Source organism: Cryptomeria japonica, chromosome 3 (genome assembly GCF_030272615.1).
Source record: "Cryptomeria japonica chromosome 3, Sugi_1.0, whole genome shotgun sequence".
NCBI classification, from domain to species: Eukaryota; Viridiplantae; Streptophyta; class Pinopsida; order Cupressales; family Cupressaceae; genus Cryptomeria; species Cryptomeria japonica.
This window is the reverse complement of record NC_081407.1, coordinates 194,743,609-194,762,754: the sequence shown is the minus strand read 5'-3', so window position 1 is coordinate 194,762,754 and position 19,146 is coordinate 194,743,609. Positions and strand designations below refer to the sequence as shown.

The 19,146-nt window shown below is 36.3% G+C and overlaps 1 protein-coding gene across 1 annotated transcript in view; it reads left to right on the top strand.

The window, feature by feature from the left end:
* LOC131035060 (octanoyltransferase LIP2p, chloroplastic) overlaps positions 1-17,268 on the top strand; it is a 75,016-nt gene extending 57,748 nt beyond the window's left edge. The window contains exons 2-5 of the mRNA XM_057966683.2: positions 3,477-3,624; positions 15,952-16,216; positions 16,386-16,536; positions 16,629-17,268. Coding sequence (XP_057822666.2) covers positions 3,477-3,624; positions 15,952-16,216; positions 16,386-16,536; positions 16,629-16,966 — 902 coding nt within the window. The 3' untranslated portion in view covers positions 16,967-17,268. The remainder of the gene's footprint in view (positions 1-3,476; positions 3,625-15,951; positions 16,217-16,385; positions 16,537-16,628) is intronic.
* The last annotated feature ends 1,878 nt before the right edge of the window (positions 17,269-19,146 follow it).

Sequence of the window (19,146 nt, the reverse complement as noted above, 5' to 3'; positions counted from 1 at the left end):
TTTTATATCTTAATTTTAATTTTATTTCTATTCTTGTGAATTAAAATTTTATTATTATTATTTGCCAATAAATTCTATTTCAAAGTGGGGACATTACAGTTGTCAAGAAGATTGAGATTTCGGAATTGTTAAGTGTTGAGAAATGATGAAATGTTTTGACAAGGAAATTTTTTGTCAAGGTTGGATTTTCCGACCTTGATAGGATATGAAATAAAGAACTTTTTATGAAAATCCTTGTCTAAAATGTGGAAATTCAAAATTGGAATTCAAAAATCCAAGTATGAATTGTGGAATGCAAAGATCAAATGTTAGAATCCTTGTTGAATTCTTAGACAATGTATGGATTTCCCTTAGTAACTTTACAGGCATTCATCCTTGTCCTTGATCACATGTTAGATGCACTCACCTCTTTGTCCCTGACAACATAGAATTTGCGCCCATGAGTCTTGGTGAATGATGAAATTTGTCCTTGCATTGTCTTGATTTGAGCCTTGTTAAGCCCTTGTGCACCCTTTCTTGTCCATGATCAAGTTGAAAATGCGCCTATCCTAACACTTGTCCATCTCACTTGTATTAAAAGTCCTTAACTACATGAGAAATGCACCCTTGGTCCTAAACAAATTGTCCTTGCCTAACGTTAAAGTACGCCACATTGTCCTTAGTCAATTTGAGTATGCATTAACCTTGTCCTTGGGGATTGCTCAAAACCGCTTTGCCTAGTCCTTGATCACCTTGCCAATCTGCCCTTCCTTGTTATTAGTCCATGCACACACCAAATTTGCACTCAAGCTTGTCCTTGCATGGGTAGGAATCCCGCCCAGCATTGTCCATATACCACCTTCAAACCTGCCTAGGTAAGTCCTTGAGTATGCCTCAAACCCACCTAGCATTTGTCCCTAGCTCCATCTCATCCGCACCATTCATTAGTCCCTAACCCCATCTCATTTGTGCCCTTCTCCTTGTCCCTATACCACATGAAAATGCACATAGGTAAGTTATACATCGTGAAAATGCACCCTTCTCCTTGTCCTTAGCAACATGTAAAATAATCAAGCATCGCTGACCTGAGGTGGTTTAATTAATTAAAATGCAAACAATTAAAGAGCAGGTCAGCCTAGTTAGAGGATTGCAAATTCAAACTTGATGGTGCACTATAAAGAGCTGATCAAACCTCTCATTTCAACATCAATTCAAATGCATTCCCAGCGATTCTAAGGTAGAGAGGTGCGAATTAAAGGAGCAGATTTCACAAGCAGACCTGGAGTGAACTTTATACCAGACATTTGAGCTTTGAAGAGGATAGGTGTGCATTCAAGAATAGTAAAAGCGAATTGAGGTTTGTTCAAGATCAAGACACTTATCCAAATCAGAATTTTCATCATATCTCCATACATTTCCAGATTTTAGATAAGGAGGTGGATGATTTTTTCAGTTTAATTAACCGTCATCATAAGAAAATCCTCCGACTTGTGTTTAAGTACAAAAATTTGGTAAAGTTTTCATGATTTTATCACAACTACTTCTTGCATTTTACTTGAAATACTTTGAAATCATTTTTGGCAGCCTTTCATTTGTGTAACTTAAGGTGTTTATTTTCAGGAGGTAAATGTTAGGTGCTAGAGCCAGAGGAGTTTCAAGGCAAACACAAATGAAGTATGATTACAAAGGAGTCCTTCTGGAACCAAGGATTGTCTCAAAGTGGAAGAAAATTGGAGACACCAACCTTGGACATGTTGACATGGAGGAGTTCAAAGAACGATTGCATGGATACAATCTGTCCAAGATAGCCAAGAGGATGGTGAGGAATGGAATTGTTCAAGTTGCCAGTTTCCTCCCTGCAATCCAGTGTACCGAGTTATTGGTGGAATGTGCAAGACATTGTGATCCCAAGGAGAGACAAGTGATAGCTCTTGATGGTAGAGTGTTGGCATATCTTATGGATGAGTCCTTTGCGGAGGCTTTAAATATTCCAAGATACAATTCCATAGTTTACAAAATGAAGGAAGAAACGTTGGGGATGTACAATAGCATACCCAATTCTTGTGCGGAGGTCATCAACAATACATGGATGTTGAAACCAAGGAGACATCATACCAAATTATGGAGATCTTGTTACCTTGTTGAACTGAGTCATGGGATGACCTCAAGCTTCTAACTTTGAGCCATGGATTTTCTAATTTATTGAGGAGATAGTAACTGGGGTGAAGATGATGAATTGAGCCAAGATAATTAGTGATAACTTAGACAAACAGCTGAGGAACCTGGAACATTCATGATCATTCTACATGAGTTCATACATGGTCTACATGTTCGCGAGAACTTATAGATGTAGAGGATTGACATGTAGGGGACAAGTTGGGAACGGAGAAAGACAATTCAAAGTCTATGAATGCTATCCTCAACTGCACATTTCAGGAGGGTAAATGATGCCTTTTCCATGTACATTGTCCGAACTTTACAATGAGGCACTCATAAGAAGTTATCACAAGAGGCTAAAGAGTAGGTGAAGAGGTATGGTTCCTGGTTTATTCAGTTTCCAAAGTTCACCTATATTAGAATGCAAGGATTTTCATCTTCTCCCTACCGCTTTCCAAGATTCACATAGGTGGACAATTGTTTATTCAGTTTCCAAAGTTCACCTATGATTGTGTAAGTCTCTTTGTGTTAACCAACGATATCACATTGATACACTGAGTCTATCCATCATTAAAGTTGATTGTTTGCATTGTAAACCTTGGGGTTGCCTTACTTGATCACATTGCTTAGCATTTAAGGTTTCCTTGTTCAATAGAGGATAGAATACTAAGTATTTTATTCTGTGTTTGAGGTGTCACAAAAAACACATCAACAAGTTCCTCCACCATGTGTAATTGATGTGGTGCCTTTATGAACTACTAACTCTCCACTGTCAGGGATTTTTCATCTGCATTCCTTGCCATGCGTTCCAGTTAGGTGATAATCCGTGTTTTCTAAGGATTTTGGGCAGCAAATATACGTTTTCAGGCTTCCACGCTCCTAACTATTATAAAACATCTTATAGAAAAAACCTATGGTAAGTTTTTGATAAGATGTTTCCAAATCACACTAAGTAATCATACTTTCCTTGCATGAATGATGAAACCCTCTCGAGTCTGAAGTATTTGACCAGTTCCGCAAGCCAAATCAATTGCATCTTAAAATGAGCTGTTCATGTTAAATTTTATTGAAACAAATGCATGCATTTTTAATTCTGAAAATGGCTATTTAATAGTTTACAAGGTCAATGTGGTATTTGAGTCTCAGTTTTTTTCAGGCACTTCTTGGCATTGAAATAATTTTACGTGTATTTCATGCCAAAATAAGTGAACAAAGCAATTATGCAGCATTGCACATCTTCCTTTTGCATGTTTTTGTCTTTATTAGTGCTCATAACAAATGAATTGATTGTTTTCTGAATATCTCACTTAAGAATACCTTATTCTGTATCCTGTTTGCAGGCTATTATGGTTCTAAGTCTTTTGAATATGGCTCAGTTAAACACACTCTGATAAGATGTTCACCATCTATCTATTCATGGAAGTGGAAAGCTAAACTTTGTGGATTTGTGAGCTCTAAACAGCAAGTTTTTGCACAAGCAACATACAAGTAATGTCCTGTATCTCTATTGCTGAATATTTTTGCCATTTTATCTGTCTCTATTCGGGCTACTAGATGCAAGAAATGAGCTGTATTTTGCCAAGAAGATGGCTACATGGTAGAAGTGAAAATGTGCCATATTACTGCAATTCAAGAAAAAATCAAATTACTGAATTGCTTAATGAGGCCGGTCAGTACATTTTGCCACGATGCACTTATCTTTACACAAAATTATCTTTCTCTCTAGTGTTAATGGAAACTTATACATTTCTTTAATAATTTGCAGAATTTGATATCATGATAACAATTACTTATCTTTCCACAAAATTATCTTCTACATTTCTTTAATAATTTGCAGAGTTTGATGTTCTGATAAACACGGTTGAAGTGAAAAATGTGACATATTACTGCAATTCAAGAAAAAATCAAATTACTGAATTGCTTCACGAGCCCAGTCAGTACATTTTGCCACGATGCACTTATCTTTGCACAAAATTATCTTTCTCTATAGTGTTAATGGAAACTTCTACATTTCTTTAATAATTTGCAGAGTTTGATATTATTTCCTTTAGCGTGTGGCATGTTCTCTTCTATTTTCTCTATGGAGATCATTGCATTTGTGGTTACACCCAATTGTGCATTTATTTCTGTAAGTTGTTTCCTCCAAACAGATCACAAATATGTGAATGTATTTAGAGATTATATTGTTTGTTCCATTGTCCGTTACAAATTCTTAGTTAGAAGCAATCTTCAAATAAACAAAAGGATGAAGGTTTTGTCAAAGCAGAAGAAAATAAGAGAATCATAGGTCGACAATGTTAATAAGATCTCCACAGTTCTGTAAGAAAAAACATGGAAATTGTAAAAGGAGCAAATTTAATTTAAGATGCAAAGTTCTTATATGAATTTTGAACCTAAAGTATACTTTGAAGACAATTGTAGCATTACAAAAGTTTTCATGAAATATAAATAAAGATAACACATTGGTTAAAGATGGAAGCATTAATAAAAATATAGTTAGAATGCATTTATTCTAGCATTCTATGTCTAAAGTTATTATTCAGTCTTACACTATGTTGTCGGATCCTCCTAAATTGGGTCCCGAACTCATACTCAACCAGGCCGAGCTTGGGAGTGTTGACATGCGTTTTGTGATAGTGTCTAACACAGAATAAAGTTGCCCAACGGTCACTTTACTCTCTCTTGATCAAAGTTCAATCGTATGCTAAGATTGCAATAAGTTCAAACAATTGACTCCAAGGTTCTGGTTGTGCAATGGATGTGACTCAGTTGGCTTGATGTGATATGCTAGTAATACAAGGGGACTTACGTTGGATCATTCTTTCACTTCTTTGTTGTGGCTGGAACTTCATCATCGGATATAGCAATTTTGTGATGCTTCTGCTTCAAATTAACTAAACTGGAATGGATTGAAATTAAAGGGGAAAGGGTTAGAAGGATCTAAATCTACTCCTAAGGGCAGTGATATCAATAGATAGTGTTGTAATGGACGAATTCCAAATAAACCAAGTTCTGCTTCGCCAAGATTAACTACAACTCCACGAGAACTGGTGCAATCTTCCAAAGATGTTGAAGGATTTCACATTGAGAAAGTGCATTTGAATACCCAAAACGGCGCAATCCAAATGACTATCCACAATCGAACTTAGCACAAATTCAGTGGCTTATGCTAACTTTACACTGCGACTTATAATCAACAAGATGCAAAAAGTATGAACCGTGGAAATTCATCAAACACCATTTCATTCTCCATTGAAATCAAAGCACTACTCTACTTCTACTCTAAGTGAGGAAGGTGAAACCATGCAAGTTTTGAAAAAATAACTCAAGCGAACACCATTAGAGAACAATGCATCATTGTTATTATCTCAAAAACTTATCGCAACAATTTCCTACAAATCTCCCTCCCTTACAAATGAAGGGGTCACCCCCTTATATAGGCCTCAAGCCTTGATTACATGCAAACCCTAATTAGGGTTTGACCCAAAAGATTCCACACACATGACGCAACAAGCTGGGAATAAAAATATTAAATGCCCATTAACAATTGATTACATTCCTGCCAAAAATGGTGCGTATAAAACATCAAATGCACCACTTCTTTCAAATTCGCCCTATGTGTAATAAATGCACCATCACCTCCAAAATTGGTTACATGCAAAAGATGCTCCACCATTGCATTAAGTACGACGGCTGCCATGCAATGAATTAGCCGCCACCTTGGTCAAATATTCCAGCAATGAATGCGCCATTATGCCTTCATGTACTCAATAGATTCTTGCCATGCAAATGGACCCCACCGTCATTTATAATTTTCCTGGTTGTGCTTCATTAATACGGAATATTCTCTTTGCATGTCGACAACATCTCCTTTACAAGAACCTTTCCATTCCGAGCCCACAAAAGTCATTTTGGAAGATTTTTTTGCCTTGGAAGAATTTTAACAAATTTATTCGCTACTGTAAGAATCTTGCACATCTGGAATTCTTGGAGAGAGAAAATTCTTGAAGAGAGAATTTTGTCCTTAAGGAAAATTTTTGTGCACGCTTCGTCTTGAAGGAAGATTTTCCAGACCACTGACCATTTTCCATGCCTAAGGAATTTTGTCTTGTTTTGAGCTCTGGAGAGAGAAAATCTTCTTACTTAGCCAATTTTCCTTGTGCCTTGAAATTCTTCTCCTTGGGCATATTTCTTCCCCGAGGAAGGAATTTCTTCAATCTTTGGCCAAATTTCACATTTTCCAAGAATTTTGTCTTGAAGGAAGGAAATTCCAACACTTAGTCAATTTTTTACTTTCTTGGAATTTTGTCCTGAAGAAGGAATTTCCAATACTTAGTCAATTTTTTAATTTTCTTAGAATTTTGTCCTGAAGGAAGGAATTTCCAACACTTCGTCAATTTTTCACTTTTCCTACTTTTTAGGAATTTTTCAAAATTCGAGTTCTGGAATCCAGGAGAGGGAAAATTCTCTCCCTTGGCCAAGTTCATCGTCGTCTCAAAATTTGGGCGAATTTTCATGCCTGAAAGCGGACTTTTTGAAAAATTTCCCGAGGGGATTTTCTTTTTCATTTTCATCCTCGACTCCTTCCTTGCCTTATAATTTCTATCTTCAATCCATCCCTGGGTGTGGAATTTTGATGCTATGGAAGAATTCATCTTTGGAAGGAAAATTCCTTATGTTTGTTTAGCACGCTGATGCACACTTGGGCGCTAATTCACCCCCATGGAGGAATTTCATGTCTTGGAAAGAATTCCTGTACCCCCCCTGTCTAACGCTCTATCCTGATGCCTGGGCGCAAATTCCATGCAGTAGAGGAATGTTGACTTCCTTGACTTTTCCTTGACACCTCTATTTTGGCGCCCAACTTCCTATCAGGGCGGAATTTCTATGCAAGGGAGGAATTTTGGGGGTGGAGGAAAATTCCTCCACACCCTCATTTTGGTGCTCTTCCCTGACCTTGGGCGCCAATTTGGTGTGATGAGGATTTTTGGGGGTGAAGGAAAATTCCTCCACACCCCCATTTTGGTGCCCAACTTTCTACATGAGTGTGAATTTGGCAAGGTGAAGGAAAAAGTGGTGTGGAGGAACCCTCAATTTGGCACCCACATCCTTGAAAGCCATTCTGCCTTGGCAAGGATTTATCATTGATTGCCCATCAGACTTGGTCAAGTTTTTGCTCATTTCTGGATCAAGATGTGTTACTTGGAATTGAAGTGGATTTTCTCTGCCTTAGAAGATTTTCAATGCTTTCCACTTCTGGAATGAATCCAGACTTAGCCATTTCTTGCTCAAAAGCCTGTTTTTTCAAACTTTCCGGATTTAGACAAGTATTCAAGAATGCTCAGTCTTCAATGTCGGGATTCCTACTAGTGAAGAACTTGGCAAAAATAGACTTACAAAAAATAGAAAGTATTTCAAAATGTCAAAATTAGGGCACATCGGGACATGACAACATTTACTAAAAATAGAAACTTACTAAAAATAGAAACTGCTAAAAATAGTAAGTATTTGATTTTTGGCAATATAAAGACAACCTGGGAGGTAGTGAAATTCCCTAAAAAATAGGAACTTTTTAAAAATAGAGAGTTGCTCAGAATTCACTCAAATTTCACTGGTAGCTTCCTTGAAGGGTTCTAATTCCAATGCAATGTTCATTTTTTTCAAAACCCTAAGGAAAAGACCTCAAACCTAAGTCTGAAGGGCGAAATCCTAAAATGGACCAAATGAGTTCCAGACTTCGCCAAATTTGCTCAAACAACTCGTAGACTTGATCAAATTTCATCCAAAACACTTGCTGCAAAAAGGCCCAAAGAACCAAAACCAAAAGACCAAGAGGACCTAAAAAGTAGGGGGTCCCCATTTGCAATGGGGCGATGTGTGAAAACATTACAACAGGGAGCAGGAACGAGAGTGGCCAGGGAGTGTCTCATAGGCGTACCCATAGAGAACCTGGGGTGGTAAGGACATTCCCTGGCCGCTCCCAGCTATTCCCAAATGTTCTGGATGGCTCCGTTGTAAAATCCGGTACTCAAATATTTCTAAATTTTTGCAAATGTCATAACTTCACATACATACTTTGATACCGCTATAATGACCCTACCTGGAAATTTGCTCATAGACTCGCAATATTTCTGATTTTTGGCTTGTAAACATTTCGTGAAACACTTTGCATAAGTTCAAACAAGAAGTATTCTTGAATGCAAGCACATTGAGCTGCTGCACCTAAAATTGTAAATCATGAATTCACTATAAATTTATAAAATCACTGTGTTGTTTATAGATTCCGCATGGACATTTTGTCAAATAACTTGCATTTGACTGATCTGAGATAGTTTTTAACTTGTTTTTGTAGGACATTATAAATAACCATCATAGCATTGAATTCCAATTTCCAAACATTGGTATTATTGCATAATATAATTAATAGATAATTATTCTGTAACTTGATGTACTGAATACTCAGATCCTTGCAAGAATGGAGGTTCATAGTAGCTCTAGAGAATAAATCTTGAGAGGTACAAATGCCTTTCTTGTGAAACCACAAGGCACAAACCCAAGGTAACCTAGCCAAAGGGAGCCTTTGGAATTGAATAAGCAGAGACTACCAAAGTTTGTGCTGGTTGAAGTAGAGCCCTTCCCTAAAACTAAAACCAGCCCAAAAAAGCCAAGGCTTAATGGCTTCCCAAGCTCGCCAAATGCTTTTGGCAACAAAGGTGCCCTTGATATGCAAATCTTATTTCATAAGTAGAAGGGTTTGAAAACCAATCCCCTTTCAAGTAGATCGATTGGCCGGAAAAACTAGAGAAGATAAAATGCCTAAGAAGAATTTTCCAAACCTCATTGCCAAAAATGGCTCACACAATTCATTTAACACGAAGAGCCAGCCCTTGTCGTTAGATAGAGAGGAGCCCAAGATCTCCAGACTCCCGTGGGAGATAACAAAATTACCAAGCCACATGGTAAAAACGTTTGTGGTCTTTAAAAGAGGCCTAAAGAAAATCATAGAGAAGTTTCTGAAGCTTCAAATAAGAAGCCTCAGAGGGAGCCCAACAAGAGTAGTAAACATGGGTGGCCGCAAGAATTTTGGAGCATACTTGGAATTTTCCAGCCAACGAAAGTGTCTTGGTGATCCAAGAAGAGAGTTTTTGCTCTATTTTGGTGAAGATTGCATTCCAAAGGTTGATCGGAGAAGCCTGAAAGGCGAAGGGAATGCCCAAAAACCTGAATATCTCCCAATGTCCAATCCACTTCCAGCCAAAGCTGAGGTGCCAAGGCGGCCTAGGAAGAACAAATTGACGATAATATTGCATCTTATGCCACTGAATTGTGGATCCAAAAGATAGGAAAAAGGTGTCAAGGCACTTAAGAGCTTCTTTGATATTTTGCTCCTCTTCAAGAAGAGTAAGAAACAAGCCATCCACAAAGTGGCCATTAACAAGTTCATTAGATCACTTAGGCAGGGCAATTCCTCCAATCCTCTTGGAGGAGATAGAGTTTGCCAACAAATAACCAAACTCTTCAACATCAAGCACATACAACGATGGAGCAAGGGGGCATCTTGCTGGATGGAACGATGAAAGCCAAAAGCTTGAGACTGGCAGCCATTAATGGTGATGCAAGCATAGGCATTTGCAAACAACATATTGATCAATCGAATAAATTTGGAGCCAAACCCCAAAGCACCAAGCACAGAAAGAATAAAAGGCTACTCAATGCGGTCGTAGACTTTGGCGAAATCAATCTTCAAAAAAATGACTAGATGTTTAGAGCATCAGGCCCATTCCATTCCTTCCTAGACAACAATGATGTTATCCAAGATGAATTTGGTCTTATAAAACCAATTTGTTCAGGACGAACAATTTGAGGAAGCATGTGGTGGATCTTTAGAGCCAAAGCCTTGGCAATAATCTTATAGGAAACATTTAGAATCATGATCGGCCACCAGTTGCATGTCTTCAGGGTCTCCTGGGTTAGGTATGAACTTGATGTTTCCGTTGTTTATCAACTTGCCTAAGGACCGAGTATGAAAGGCCTCAAGATAAACCTTATGAAGATCGGAGCTTACGCAAGGCTAAAGAGTTCTATAAAATTCATAGGGAAATCCATCACACCTCAACACTTTATTATCAGCCATAGAGCTGACGACTTCCATTAGGTTCTCAAGGGAGAGAAATTGCACGAAAAAGGACTCTTGACCTTCACAGAGCCTACAAGGGACAACGCAAAGGCAATTGTGAAGAGCACGCTCTCGCTCAGGGGAAGGGTCTTGAGTAGTGAAGACCTTCTCGTAATGGTGAACAAAAGCTGGAGAATATCCGGAAGCTCAAAGAGCACCGCCTAGCATTCCTTGATTTTTTTGATGCCTAGGGTGGAGTGACATGCATGAAGGGCCAAAAACAATTCTTTAGAGGCATGGTTACCCACTTTATGCCAATGCATTTTATCCTTAATCTGAGTGCCTTTTACAACATAACTGTTTGCAATTTGCTTCTACTAACGGAGCTGAGCCACATGAACTTGCAAGGTGGGAGAGAAGGGAGCCATAGCAAGCGCCTTCGTGGGACAACAAAGATCTGTGGTAGTAGCCTTGTATGATCGTCGATGGAAAATGGCCAATTGCTGACCACAAATGCAAAGGAAGTGGGATGTGCATTGGATAGCATGATTCCACCAAGCAATCCACCTGGACTACTGAGTAGGACAATTCTTGAGGTTCCAAACCTTTTGAGTGTGGGTCAATGTGGGCTGGTGAGTCAACAACGATGTATTAAAAGAATTGGGATTTGGAAGAGCGCTCTGGGTCCACTTGCCAATTATTGTTGAACTTGATGGGAAGGCGATCTGACAAGGTGACCTTGAGAAGAGGCATAACTAGTAGATCATGACAGGAAGCAAATGAAGAAAAAGAATTTATTGTGATCATGGCACGATCAAGTTGTTTAGAAACTTTGTCATTTCCCACTTGGAAATTACTCCATGTATGCCAAATGGTTTGAGACTGACAATGGTATGAATTAGGGTCTCCACTGCCAAAGAGTAGATCTCTCTATAGCTTCATTGGGAGCATAAACATTAATGATTCCAAAATAATGATTACTGATTATGATCCAGACAAGACGTTGAGTTGGATTGGATCCATGATCAACCACACAAGATTGGCTCCATGGCGTAATCAAAGTGACAACTCCTCCACAATCAACCTTGTTATTAGAGGCAAAAACCAGGCCAATTGGCCAAATAACACGACATGCTGTAGAAAGCATGAAGGCAACAATTTTAACTTTTTGAAGACATAACATACTAATACCAAGATAATTCTGACAAGTGTCTCACACAGAATACTTCTTGATGAGGTCAGTTAGATCTCAGATATTCCATGAGAGGAAATTCATGATTGAGAATCCTGCATATCATCTCCATCCTCTGAAGAGGAGTAACGTTTTTGTGAGAATTCTAAAGCCGTTTGAAAACTTGGCATTCGATTCTACCACTTCTCTGAAACAAGTTTGCCATCTTGCAACTTGAGGAGCAGCGTAAACTAGGTGGCTGAGAAGAAAGAATTGATGTCAGTTGAGATGTTCACACAAATTTTGGTCAAACAAGAGCCTCGTAGGCTACGGGAGGAACAATCTCTTTCTCTTTGAAGAAGGGTTTGAACTAGCTTGTTGTGGTTGGACAGCAAAAGGCTCTTGGGATTTGCTTTGCATACTGCTAGACAGGGTATTCTTCCCCTTGCAGGTTACTGTAGTCCATTTCTCCTCTGGTTTAGAAACCTCAGAAGCTCGCAGAAGGTCAGGGACTCACGGGGGGTTTAACCGTTGGAGCTACCATAGGGAAATCCTTGATTTTATGCTCTGATGGTTGGCATCGGAAATAGGTGTTTGGAAAGTTTAGATAGAGCACTAGTTGAGTATGGCAAAGGCTGCCAATTTGAATATCGACTGATTCCCTGAGATCCTGAGATAAATTCATCTCCACACAGACTTGTTTCTGGGGTCGAGCTTGATAAAAACGGCATGGATCAACACAATTATCTTCCCTAACAATGGAAGGAAGAAAATGCCATAATGGCAAAGGGAGACTAGGAAACTCAAGATAGACAAACACTTAAAGTTTCTTATCATCCGAGACTGAGAAGTCTCGAGTCCAAGGCTGAAAGACCAAAAGTGATGACTGGACATACCAAGGGCCATGCTGAAAAATAGTGTTTAACATTTTGAATAAAGTGCAGTGTTAATTTACTTAACTCTCAAAAGACCCATAAACAAGGGTGTTTTCACTCAATCGATGATTTCCCTCCTTTGAAGAAGATTTGAGCATCATTTGGTGCTTACCTAGGGGGACCTTTTCCTCTCAACCTCTGTCCAACCATGCTCTGATTGAGGGTGAACCATTGTGTTTTGGTTCACTTCTTCTTTTGGACTGTTTTGGTTCACTTCTTCTTTTGTGCTATTTCCTTATGTTGAGGAAGCTGCAGAAATGTTTGAAATCTTAATGTTAGCATCCTACATAGGAATTGCTGAAACATCTATTATAGATCTGTTAAAGGAAGTTGCTTGAGGAGCTCTAGGAATAGAATCATGCATTTTAGAAGGAGCCTGAGTAGAATCTTGAGCATTCTGATCATCAAACATTGATATTATTACATAACACAATTAACAAATAATTATTCGGTAACTTCATGTATTGCTTTTACATAATAATATGCTCAGAAAATTACATACAGAGATTGTGACATTAAATAAATTAAAATATCAAAATTTATAATTTAAATTGCTGACCTGAATAGCAGATTGGTCCACAAATCCAAACAACCTAATACCTCCAAACACTTGTATGACCCTTTTTAAGGGGTTACAGCTCCTTTAAATCATGTAAGACAGCATAAAGAAATCATATGGCAGCTTTTTAAGAGCTGTAACAACCTTTTTAAGGCTGCGTTGACCTTGGTCAGCCTTATGAGGGCTGTGCTACGGAGTTAATAAGGATATGAAGTCATCTTTGTGTATCGCTTCCCCTTGGGGTGGAATAAATAAGGTATCTAACTTACCCTTGGGTCCTTATTTGGTACCGCTGGGCAACCTTAGCCTAATAAAATATAATATTTAATTTATCTCTGTCCTCTGTACACACTGCACTTGTAATTTTTGTTCTTTCCATTACTTGCACACACTACACTAACAAATTTATTATTTGCCTGCAAATCTCAATAAATTTGTACCCAGAATACGTAAGCCAACAACTGTCAACATAACTTGTATCAATCTGCACACCTGTGAATTCTAGATGAATCCACTAAGGATTGGCTGAGTGGGTTTTCATCTGCAACCAATATTCGCTTTAAGGTTTTCGTCCTAAGCTGAATATCTGGACAATATCTCAGACTCCCAAAGAGGGTTTCACCAAAACTGAATAACCAACAATTATGAAATGAGTTTTCACAGTTGTCCTTTTAAAACCTCCTCGAACTTTTAGGGATTTAAATTATAAATTTATTTTTTAAAATATTAATTGTTTTTGCTCCATAAAAGTGAATTTATAATATTTTAATCTTTTGGCTCTAGGTAAAGTCACTTCATAAAAATATATTCAAATCAATAACATAATTAATTGAATACAAGTTGCCTGAAAATATCAATTAGACAACTTAATTTAATTAATTAAATTATTTCTTCTCTGAAAACCTGGGCTGAAAATGGAGGCATTACATTCCTGGCCATTTGATTTCAACTTCATCTTTTGCAGAATCAGATTTCAAAGATTATACAAGACTTTGACCAGATCAGCTGGCAGCATATTCCTGGAAATTTTAGCTCTCTTGACGGAAAGGCCAATGAAGGCATACATCTGCATCCACATTCAGCTTGTGTCAGACATTTTGAACTTGAGAATTTTTTTCTCTGACGGATTCAGAGAGTTTCTCTAACTTTGCTGAACCCTTCTTGGCTTGGTCTCTTCATTACTTTTGTCATTTAACTATTGTATTTATTTGTAACATTTTCTGTGATTAAATAAAGCCTTTCTTTTTATATAAAAAAATGCTGAAGATAATTCTAGGAATCTGTACAGTACAAGTAAAATATGTAGAATAGATTGTCAGCAGAACCTCCTTTAAATCCTTCTGAAAATGATATCCTTGAGACTGTTCCACAAATGTCTGTGACAGTTATGTCATAACTCATAAGGCAAAAGATTGTACGTCTGAAAGTGGTATGTGGGCACAGTTAGGAAACGACGAAGCTGTTCCAAAATCTAAGAAATAAGTCTGAAGAAATGCTTTCTATGAGCTAAAACTGTGTGATGTAAATGATATAACTTTGTGTGAAGCATTTCAATTTCAGCCTATACATCCTTATAGTTCGTGCTTCTGAAGGAACTGTAGTTTTATAATAAACCTTTCTAGAAATTTGGTTAATGTTTTGAATGAAGTATGTTGTATTCTATTAGGTATTATGTTTTGCTAAGTTAAGGGTTTTGTAAACTGATCATTTGGAAACGAATGATACCTATGGTTGAAATCTATTAAAGTTATGTGAGTAATTGCTTTGCCAGCATACATATATAAAACTGTGAAGCTCTATATATGTTCTTGAAATCAAGTTTAGTAGTATTTACAATGATAATTAGGATGAATGACAATGATAGCAGTACTTAAACTCTATATTTACAATTCTGTATATTTTAAAAAAAATTTGCAGATATATATAATACAGCCGTACTCAAATGTGCTGTACCTGACCCCATAACTGAACTGGCAACTTAGGTCTTACAGAACTCTAGACTATAGAGGAATTGATAGAATATGCAACTTTGCTGTGTAGTCGAATTAAATCCTAATTTTAGGGCAATCAATGGTACACAAAACATATAGGAACTCACATAAAATATAACATGAAAATAAGAGTATCTATACTGTTGCAAGGTCTATTTATTTCATAAACTCCTTGCTCAATAAATATTTCTGATCAGCACAAGTGTTTTAAGCAAAATATAACTCCCTACAATGCTAAATAAGTAATAACTAATATAATTTCCAGAGTGGCTTCTAGTCCTACATCTAACTTTCTTTAATCAAGTCGGTGTTCGAAGCAAATCATCTGGGAATCGTAAGGGTAAAATCATTAGGGACTGCATTTGTATTTGCTTTGCTTCTTTCTGGAGATTGCTGGTTCACTGGATGAATCTGACCCATTGATACTTCTGATGTAATTGAAGTTTCTTCCAGAGTGTCATAGTTTTGACAAGGTACAGGAATATCTGTCCTAGCTAAGTAATTATGTTTGAACCTTAGAAGTTTCTCATCTATAGCTATTTGACTGTTTGTAACTAATTGTATGCTAACTCCAGAGACTTAATATCCTTAGACTTCCACAGTTATTGTTTTTGTTGAAGGTTTTTGGGTAGCTGCTTCTACTTTTCCAGTTGTTTTTTTGGACCTCTCTTTGGAATGAGAATGATGGATTATTGTGGAGTGAAAAGTTCAATAAAAAGTGAAAAGGTTATTATGAGCAGAAGGTGCCGAGTTTATTTCTTTGAGGAAATGAATATATTTTTCACGAGGCCTCACTATTGATTTTGTGGATGACTGCTTTCCAAGTTTTTCATAGACTATAATAATCTTGTTACCTCTTCATACTTTGTTCCTTTACACTAATTTTGTTGAAAAATTTGCAACTCATTCTTTTACACGCTGCTATTATTTTGTCCAAAGCATTTAATGATAAAATTGTTAATAAGAGCATATCTCAATTGTGTGCATGAGATTCAAATTGTGCCTTTTATGTTTATCAATCTAAGATTTTTTGTTCTACACAGATGTGATTACTATAATCTATCAACTGAACTAATTCCATATAAAGATGCTCTGTCCTGGCAAAAATGCTTGGTGGAAGCTAAGCAAGCCTTGTTGAAAGAAGATGAGGATGTATGTAGTTCTCTGGTGGTTCTTCAGCATCCTCCAGTCTATACTTTGGGCACTAGGAGCTCAGAGAAATATTTACACTTTGATTTGCAGCATTCTCCAATTGATATATTTCGGACCGATCGTGGTGGTGAAGTAACATATCATGGCCCTGGCCAGGTAATGCTAAAATTCGATCTGGCAATATATGATCACTTCTTTAGTAGTTCCTTTACTTTCATGTCAAAATATACTAGCTAATTATGTAGCTTCATGTTTGCATGAGCGAAATCAAACTTATAAATTATTTTTGGCTCTGATTTTGTTCTAAGATGCATTGGAGTTGCAGCTTGTGATGTATCCTATTATGAATTTGCGCCATTACAAAATGGATCTTCACTGGTATCTCAGAGCTCTAGAAGAAGTGATTATAAGAGCTCTGTGGTCTGAATTTTCTTTAAAGGGATCGCGTATTGATGGGCTTACTGGAGTTTGGATTGGTATGTGTCTCATATCTGTCATGATTGTTTTGGCAGACTGTAATCGGGAGGCAGTGAAGATTATTTCTCATTTATCCTTTCTGTCCAAGCAGGAAATCAAAAAGTGGCAGCTATTGGTATCCATGTTTCTCGGTGGATAACATATCATGGTCTTGCAATTAATGTTACCACAGACCTTAAACCCTTTTCCAAAATCATTCCTTGTGGCATAAGTGATCGGGCAGTTGGCAGCTTATTTGAGATTTTAAATTCAAGTCAAGATGTAGCGATTCCAAGGCTAAAAGGCAGCAGCCAAAAATTAGATGCATCCACATTATTAGATTTGACTCTAAATTCATTGCTTAAAGAATTCTCAGAAGTTTTTCAGGTAGATCTAATTGAGAAAACAGCTCTTGATGTTAGGAGCATCTCGGAATTTGCAAATGCATGAACCATTCACTCATTCTTTTGCTATTTAGAGTAATTCTATACTTTTCACCTTATAGCAAAGGGTTGTACCGAGATGTATTTGGATGCTTCAATTGTATGTCGAGTGAGAAGATAATAAACCCTAATATTGATCAAAAGCTGGAATTCCGCCCACTGCATGGATTGGCACATTTGTATGATGAGTTGGTCCAGTTGAAATGCATGCATTCATGTGCATATACTATTTAATATCATACATTGGTGTATGAGCAAAGACCTTTATTTCTCAGCAATAAGAGAATCCAAAGATTATTTGATGCTTTATGTGCCATTTTGTACACTGACAAACAATGTTTGCATCCTGAATGCACATATATTGTTTTATGGTGTGCGACAGCCCTTTCAATGTTGAATTCTTATCCAGTTGTGAGGGATATTAAGAAAAAGCTTTCATTTTGTGTGGGCACGTTAAATCCAGTTTCATTGCAAAGAGGCAACTTTCAAATCTTGAAGAACGACTTCTGGATTTTCAAAAATGGTTATAACTATTGATGAAAATGTTCAGTAAATCTAGCACAAAATATAATTGAAGAGGTGAAAAAGTATTAAATTGAATTAAGTGCGTACCCAAATATATGAGTTGTTGAGGGTCTGTCAGCATAAAATTTATGCCTTTGAGTTTTTTTAAATTTTTAGATGTAATTTTATTGACATGATAGGTAAGGCGTACCTGATTACCCAACTCACCAGTGGATAAGGATTATCATGAAACTTGATTAATTCTCTAAACACAGTTTCTAATTCCCCATATATATGAAAAATATTTATTATAACCAATATGGATTTATTTCAAATACCCTTTCAATCAGACGTTTTGTCCTCAAAGTACAGGTAAAAATATATTCAGATCAATGAAAGTTTGGTTAGCAATTCACCCTCCAAATGCAACATAATATCTACAGTATGGTTTTTAAAGGTATATCCTCAACATTCATAAGTATTAAGGCCATTGTATCAGACCATATAAAAAGTTAAAAAAATCTTTGATCTATAAGAAACGCAAGCATAAAGTGTTAGTTATGCTACAAATCTATTGCTATTATTTTTGTTATATTTATCATGCTTTAATATTAGTTTATCATTAGCTGAATGTTAGGATTATAGTTAGACAAATAATTAGTGTTAGTTTTATGCTTGGGTTTAGGATAATGGTTTATCTTACAATTAAGTTTTGATTTGAAAAGCATTTCAAGTGGAAGTTTAGATAAAATTATATAAAATGAATAAATTATTTTGAGTTATTTTTTAATTTTGTATTTTAGATTTTTTCAAATTTTTGAGTAGAAATTAATTTTGTATTTTTAATTTTTATTTTTTTAATTTATGTTGTCTTGACATGTTTTTAAGACACTAGTTTGTGGTCAATGTTTACAAATATATATTGAAAATTTAGCTTTTGAGTTATGTGCTATGAATTGTGATTTTGATAATTGAAGTAGCAAAAACAAATATTTTAATATTTTTTAATTTTTAATAAATTTGTCATTTTAAAAATTTTTGGTTTTTGATTTAAAAGAAAGAGAGTAGTCATGATCAAGTGTTGTATCTTTTCTACTCTTAATAAATACTCAAATTTAATATTTTTAGTTAGTTTCCAATTTTTGTGTTGTAAATCTATGTAATTGGCGAGTTTGAAGTATGAAAGTATTATTTATAAATAAGAAGGTATGTTTTACACCTTGCATAATATTATTTTAATATTATTGTAATGTTGGTTTTCATACATCTAGGCAACACATTTAAGAAAGTATTTGGAAATTCTTTTTGTAAGGTTGACTTTGCCATGTGGATTGTTTCTTATGATGCATAATGATGCATACAAGTTACATTGAGCATCAAAATTGGGGGTTATAAAGAAACTTTATGGAGCATCTTTAATTGATTAAATGCAAGTGTGTAATAGTAATTGATTGGGAGTCATGCTTGTTAGTGTGTTTGGGTGTTGGAACAAGGTTGTCATTCATATGACCTTATATTATTGACTCAATGAACCATTAACTAATTGAACATCTTTCCAAGTGAAATGGTGAAAAATGCATATCTTGTGTAGACACTTAAAATCATTGTGTCAAAAAATCCATTGTTATTAATTCATTCATATCATCACTTTTAAATAAATTATATTTATTTAATTAATCATCG